This window comes from Aplysia californica, unplaced genomic scaffold, assembly GCF_000002075.1.
Source record: "Aplysia californica isolate F4 #8 unplaced genomic scaffold, AplCal3.0 scaffold00256, whole genome shotgun sequence".
In the NCBI taxonomy this organism is placed as follows: domain Eukaryota; kingdom Metazoa; phylum Mollusca; class Gastropoda; order Aplysiida; family Aplysiidae; genus Aplysia; species Aplysia californica.
The window spans coordinates 907,249-914,677 of NW_004797526.1; the positions used below are offsets into that span (position 1 = coordinate 907,249).

General features: G+C 40.9%; 1 protein-coding gene across 10 annotated transcripts in view; it reads right to left on the reverse strand.

Annotated features, from left to right (window-relative positions):
* The window catches only part of LOC101849621 (zwei Ig domain protein zig-8), a 235,028-nt gene that overhangs the window by 198,322 nt on the left and 29,277 nt on the right, over positions 1–7,429 (reverse strand). For all 10 annotated transcript variants that reach the window (XM_035970354.1, XM_035970357.1, XM_035970352.1 and 7 more), the window contains one exon: positions 6,156–6,648. In XM_035970354.1, the coding sequence (XP_035826247.1) occupies positions 6,156–6,330 (175 nt within the window). In that variant the 5' untranslated portion in view covers positions 6,331–6,648. The remainder of the gene's footprint in view (positions 1–6,155; positions 6,649–7,429) is intronic.

Sequence of the window (7,429 nt, forward strand, 5' to 3'; positions counted from 1 at the left end):
CCCCCCCAAACTCCTCTGTTCCCACTTGGATTTTAACACATGTGGTGAGGGTTTAATATCTCTTTCAAAACAGAAAGGGTATAATAGAATTATCTCCCTTTTAAGTCCACCCCTAACTTTCAGAAGGGTGGAGAACCATAAAATCTTGTCAGACAATCCCTAAGATTTGAACCAATATAAGTCCAGCTGCAGTGAAGGTTCGATGCCAAGTATTTTTTAAAGGTTTTTGCCATCCTCAAAACACTTCTGCCGCCGGACTGCAAAAAATAAGCTACACATCGGAGGCTTGAAGGCAATAACAAAATACCGAGTTTCAAGTTGTTACCAACGCTCGCAGAATAATTAATATGTGTCCCGAGAGATGAGAAACAGGGGAATCGCATGCGGTTTCTTCAGATCATAGAAGAGCGAGAGAAGTACTTACTTTTTGGACATCGGATACATCACCGTGGAAGATTCGAGTTTACCCGCGTACCACGGGGGGTAATGCGCGGACAAGGGATCGCACTGCGCAGCTCAACGTCGGCTCAAGATCCGGACCTTACCACAACCCTCCCATTGGTCCCTTCAGTCTGCTTCCTTTCTCCCACCCCCACCAAAAAAAAAAAAAAAAAAAAAATCACAAAAAACAACAACACAGAACAAACAAAAACAAAAAAACAAACCATAACACCTCAGTTCCCTGAGTGTCTCTTTTGCGGTTCACAACAAAAATACAATTAACTGAAACAAAACGAAAAAGAACGTACTTTTAAAATGTATTATTATTTTTGCTAGCATTTTCGTTATTATTGCTCGAATTATTCTTGTTATTATTCATGTTATTATTACTATAAATGTCGATTGAGTTGTTGTTGTTGTTCTGTGTGTGTTTTGCTCCTCTACGAATCCCTTGTTTCGATTTTTCTTTCTAAAAACAAAATCAAATCGTACTCTTTGTAAACTCGGCGCGTCTGTCGAAGTCATGAGTCCATCACATTACTCAGTACAGAGGACACGGAGGAGGATATACTTGTAGCTCTCACTGGGATTTGTTTAGTTTAGTTCAGAAAGAGTTTTACGGCGCTCGCAACTACGTAAGGTCAAATGAGCGCGGGATGGGATTTGTGGGCCGGAGGACACACTCCGAATCTAACATAAAAAAAAAAAATTAGATTTGCGGCCTGGACGACTGGCTGACACAGTATATCTGCACTTTGAATTTTTTATCCTTAAAAAAATATATTAAAACTTACATAATATGTGGGCCGGATGACACACAACACGCACTTCGATTAAAACATTTTTTAACCAACTTTTGTTGGCTGGATGACTGTATGACACAGTATACACATTTCGAAAGTAAAAAAAAATAATTTTAGCCTACATTTACTGGGGGCTAAATGGCTGAATGACTGAATTACACAGTATACGCACTTTGAACCTTTTTTTCTTAGATATATTATTATTATAGTCGCATCCCTTGGGTACCCTTACTACACGCGTGCAAACAGAGAGATGCTCAGAGATCTAATCATATCATTTTGCGCAGGTGAAAAAAATCCAGTCGTATCATCCAATTAACGTCCTCTTCTGAGCTAATAAAAACGAGGCACTCCCGTGTTGTAATCCTCGCATATTTTTATGACGACGAGTGCTTCGCAAATAAAACTTTTTGCGCCCGTATGGTGTTGCTACTAGTGTTAGGCAGCGGGTGACAGTCTACAGTAAAGAGACTTAGGAAGGACATGTGGAGTGTGTTGGTATTGACCAAATATACCTGCGGCGCGCTGCGCACTGAGCCCGTTTTCTGTCCCCTCACGCCAAAAAGCCGTATACACCAAATTGGATCGAACTGAATTAATCTCATTGGCTCAACAAATATTCCTGTGGCTATCATATTACTTTCGAATTGGTCCATGAGCAAACATTTTTTAGGCCAGAGAGGAAATATTATTCGTGTCATGTGTGAACCAGTACTTCTGTCACAGTCACGGAATAAATGCATTGTCCTCCTATTCTCCCGAAAAAGCAACTTTATGGTAGGTACAATCTTTTTCTCCTCAACACTGTAATGTTTGGACGAGTCAACATCAATAGACTGGAGACACCCACAAGGAATTTGCGTGCTTGCTGGAGGCGCCACAGAGGCATTGTGCTTTCTACATCAGAACTTCATTTGCACAAGATGTGGGCTAAGATCAAGGAGAATATATAAAGTAAATTTACACCCCGTCTGTCATTTCACTGACTGTGGTAGGCCGGGAACTACAACAAGGGCTGGGAGGAGGTAGGGACATGAAGTGGGTAAAATGAGGAGTGGGTCCGAATGAAAAAGTGCACCCCAAACCTCCGCCGCCATAACCCCCCCTCCCTCATTTTCCTCTGCCGCCCCCTGTCTGTCTGTCTGTCTGTCTGTCTGTCTGTCTGTTTGTCTGTCTGTCTGCTTGTCTGTCTGAACACCCTTCCCCCTTTCCCCCTACCTCTCATCCCTCTTCCAGAATCTTTAGTACGCCTCCTCTGAATTATTCAGAGCATGTATCCCCCTACACCCACTAATTTCGCTCTTTCAACTTTGTCATTTCAACCCTACCCCTTCTATACCCACACCCTATTCTTCTCTTCTCGTGACAAAGGTATCTATGATATATAGCCTTCTTTTTCTTCTCTGTTCCTCTTCCATAGCTTCCTAAAATAGTTGAATGGCTGAAGAAATACAAACCTCCAATTTGCCACCTGTGGCTAACCAGAAAGAGCAACACTTCAGCGTCTGTATTAGCATTTGGTAGAGCAGTGCAGAGCGGAGAAAGGGTTATTTTTGGCTGGCAAACTCTATTTAAGCTTTGGCTGTAATACAAGGAGTGTCGCTCTGACCCAAAACCGTAACAAAAAAGTTTGTAGAGGAAAATGTAACCTTAAAACTCCGGAGGTTGCTCTTTCTTCATCGGACTGCACAGGGAGTTAGAACGCCTTCCTTCTAAAATCTCGAATTGCCTCGAACACATGTTGGAGGATAGAATCCTTTGCTGTTAATATCACAGCCTTTCTCTGAATTGTACAATTACACCACTTTGGCCCTGATAAAAAAGGGGGAGATAATCTTACGTTTTGTGTAATTTGACTTCAAACAAGAGGGGTGCCGCGAGAACCCAGGCAACAAGTGTCTTGTGAGTTGACTAAATTGTGCGCTGAAACCTCTAAAAAGTAGATATCGTTTTCATACTCTACTCTTCATCCAAACTTAAAATTAAAAAATAAAAACCCAACAAAACAACATACTATATTTATAACGTCTAAGTGATTCAGTCCATTGTGTTCACACGTATTGCCACCCTAGAATTACAAAGTTCTATCTGCTCAGTACCTAGTTTTGAGAAAAGTGACGTCAAATATTTTGAGTTTCACAACATGTCAAGCTTTTTCGAATCCATATCTTTGAATATCTTGATAACGACTCCGAACAATCTTACGATTTTGAGAGAGCAGATAGAACATTTAGTTTCTGACCCCACTGCTAAAAATGTCTGATAGAGCTTTGTCATTCTTAGATATAAGGAGTAATGTTTGTGTTTTCAATTACATAATATTGGCCTGGTTGGAATTATGCTGGAACTGGACAGGTTTAAAAAAACTGTTACAACAATGCTTTCATTGCCTTTCCGTAGATATCCATTTGTGTCAATACGTTAATTAGTCTGTAAACCTCAGGGGAGCAAGTCTATCTCGGATTTCATTGCCCCTCCCAAAAGAATCTGCCCCCCCTCCCCTTTTCGCCGTCTAATGTAGCACTATGTTAACGTGCACCTTCGCTCTTCCCTCTGTTTCTGTACATGTACTGAACGGTCAGGGTCTCTCTCTCTCTCTCTCTCTCTCTCTCTCTCTCTCTCTCTATCTCTCTCTCTCTCCCTTTCTCTCTCTCTCACTCTTTCTTGGTGCCTGGCACTCTCTTTCTCTCGGTCCGTTTCTCTCTTTATCTCTCCGTTTCGCGTAATAACTATATCGCTCTCTCTCTCTCTCTCTCTCTCTCTCTCTCTCTCTCTCTCTCTCTCTCTCTCTCACTCTCTGTCTCTCTGTCTCGCCCTCTCTCGCGTTCACTCACACTTTTCCCGATCTCTCTCGCCCTCTCCCCCACTCTCCCACTCGCCCTTCGTCTTCCCCTCTCTTTAAAAAGGCTCAATGAATATCAATATCATTTTAAAGTATTTTTTTCTCCATAGAAAACTGAATTGTCATATTGTAGTACTGCTTGCCATTCTGCCATATGAGTGTCGCAGAGGTTCTTAATGTCATCAAGCTACACATTAATTTGCGCTTGTTAGTGTAGTAGATTAAAAAAGCAACCACTAACAAAGCTCACTCTAATTGCTTTTTGGAACCATGTCGATCTGGTATTTAGAAGCCACACAGCTTTCGATTTGTCCCCAAGGAAAAGATTCTGCCACTCGTCCTTGACGCTTCCATAAAGCCTTGTCCGCCAAACCCTTTTAGTTTGGTGTAGGAAAGGATTACAAAGGCGACTTCGAGATTTCAATATTTCCGTACTTGTTTCGGAGCACTTGATATGATTATCTCCAATATCTTTCTGACCATGAAAGAGACAGTATTCACTGTATGTATTTGAACAGACCGACTTCCTCTGGAACATTCTTGAAGACGATACCAGGGTGACCAGTAAATGATTCCAGACAATGTAGAAAAAGGGGTGAAAGAGGGGACATTACAAGTTTGTTGCGAAGATTGCAAAACTAGCAATTTTCTTTTCAAGAGTGCCATACTTAACCATGCTATTCCGCATACCAACCTCACGCATAGCAGTGAGATATTTAGCCATACAATGTTTTCTGGTTTTTTTTTTCTCTCAAATATTTACTTGCATAGTTCAAATTATGATCTAATGTTAGCTGTGAGAAATTTTTGATAGTGGTTTTCTGCTCGTAATCTTGTTAGATTTAGCGATTTATTCCCACACTCTTTGCCCATACGATCTCTAATGGTGTCACAAACGCCCCACAGGCTCTGTCCTCCCGTCTCTTGTTTCAATATTACACTGTGGAGCTAAGACATTGATCCCTCTTCAAAGTGCTAAGTAAAGATAAAAACCAGTGCTCACACAACGTAAAACTAAAATTAGCGGTTCCATTTTCCTCTATGGGAAAGAGTACATATTACAGCAATCCTAATTCATAAGTTTAGATGGGAAACTTAATCACGGATTCATTCACCCTATTTTTATTGTACTACAAGCACTAGTGTAAGGAAAAGAATTGTCCACTCGGATGTTACACATTTTTTTTTTCTCTTTGTCTTTCTGTACTTTTCCTAAAATAAATTTATTGGCGAATTATTTCAACCACAGGTTCTATGTTGTAAGAATTTCACTAAGTCAGTGCAGACTGAAATCTTCTATCGACGTTTGCTCAGCTAGCCACTTCCAGTGGAAGCTGCAACAAACCTGCTATGCAACATAAAATTGTATCGTTATTTCTACTAGGAGAAAGGGAATGTTTAATGCTGCGAGGAAGCGGTAGTGTTTAATCATTAAACAACGCGTAACACAGCCCCATGAAAGAATTATCTCTTCAGATCTGTGGTGGCGCTAACGGATATCGAACTGTTGGAACACATTGAGGGATCCGAGAGATATGGAGAGTGGGAGAGGCCAAGACAGACAGAAAGAGAAAGGAGAGAGAGGGAGAAAAAGAAGGAAGGAGTGAGAGAGAGAGAGAGAGAGAGAGACAGAGAACGACAGAGAGACAGAGAGAGAGAGAGAGAGAGAGAGAGAGAGAGAGAGAGAGAGAGAGAGAGAGAGAGGGCGAGGGCGAGCGAGCGAAATGGGGGGGGGGGGGGGGCAGAAGAACTAAAAGACAGATATGCGCACAAGCAGGCAGAGAATCACGAACCAGGCAACCATTGGGTAATGGGTGAAATCAAACGAAAACCAATCTTTTTTCGGACCTGATAAAACAAAACATACCCCCTCCCCCCCAAATAGTGAGACTCAAAAAATCCAAACAAACCTAAACAAACCCCAAACCAAAGAAAACAAAACAACCCTGAAACAAGACGGGTGACAGCAAGACTAAATGTCAGGGATCTTGCATAAGATAAGGACACAGTAAGTAATTATGTTAAAAAGAGCATGGCAAGACGAACGTAAAGCAAGCTGTGTTACTTACCATGGAACCTATGCGGTGGATGTTTCAGGTAGTGTCTGCTGTGACGTATGTCGTGGTGGTGCTGACCACTTGTTGTGCCCACCATCGCTATGTTGACCAGTACCGCCAAGAATGACGTCACCGTGGTCAAGGAGCACAATGACGTAAGCGGCGCCCCTGGACCTGCCAGCTTCATGGTAAATCCAGACTATCTCGGATACAAGCACTCGACCCGCCACTGGAATTGTCGCAGGAACATGATATCCTCACAGAAAATAATAGAATGCTAATCACAAAGCTCCTGTTTCCATTCCTTTCCGCCTGAGAGTGCAAAAAAGAAAATATATAAACCAAATCCTTAATCTCCGAAAGAAATTATCACATCCTAGTGCAAATCGCAGGATCTGGAAAGTTTCAGTTGTCGTTTCGAAATCCAGTGAACAATTTTAGCTTTTTCTCGAAACTTGCAGGAATTCAATTAACGATTTCTCTCCAGGAGTATAGACTCTAAGTTCTGGAATAATAGATGAACATGGATTCACATGTATTTTTTTTACTAACTTTTTGCATCACACGTGAGATCGTTTCTACCCTTACTTTGACAGAGATGAACCCAAATTACAATGCTTTTGCGTTTCACAAAGTACTTAAAATTCCCTATGCATACGAAAATAAAACGGCTTCAACCGTGTCTTCTCCCTTCACAAAAATGTAGAAAATCTATCAAACACACCGCTGGATAGTTTCATCCTGAACTGGACAATTTTTGTGTATGCGGTATGCGTGTGAATGAGTGGGTCTCTCTCTCAGTGTGCAAGGGGGGGGGGGGGTGTATGTTTGCTTGTATGCGTGTATATGTAAGGTACATGTATTTTCCGCCAACAAACAACTAGGAAACAAGAGGAGTTCATTGTATCATGTGTCTATCATATCAGCCCACTCGTCTTTCTTTTTATCATCATCCTGCTAAAGTTAACAACTTTATGAAACGTTTAAAGCGATCAGTTTTAACACCATTAAGCACAACATGAGTTTAAAGATACTTATTTCGCTCGCACAAAGAAGAAAATGAATACAGTCACTGTTACTTAGTTCTAAGCTGAAGCAAGATAGAGGGAAACAACACAGATATAATAAATTGATAGACTGACTGATAGATAATATCTCTATAATATGTTATGTTATGTTTTGTTATGTTTTGTTATGTAGTGTTATGTTGTGTTATATTATGATATGTTATATTCTGGTATGTTATACTATATTATATTTTTGAATTATATTATAGTATACTATAT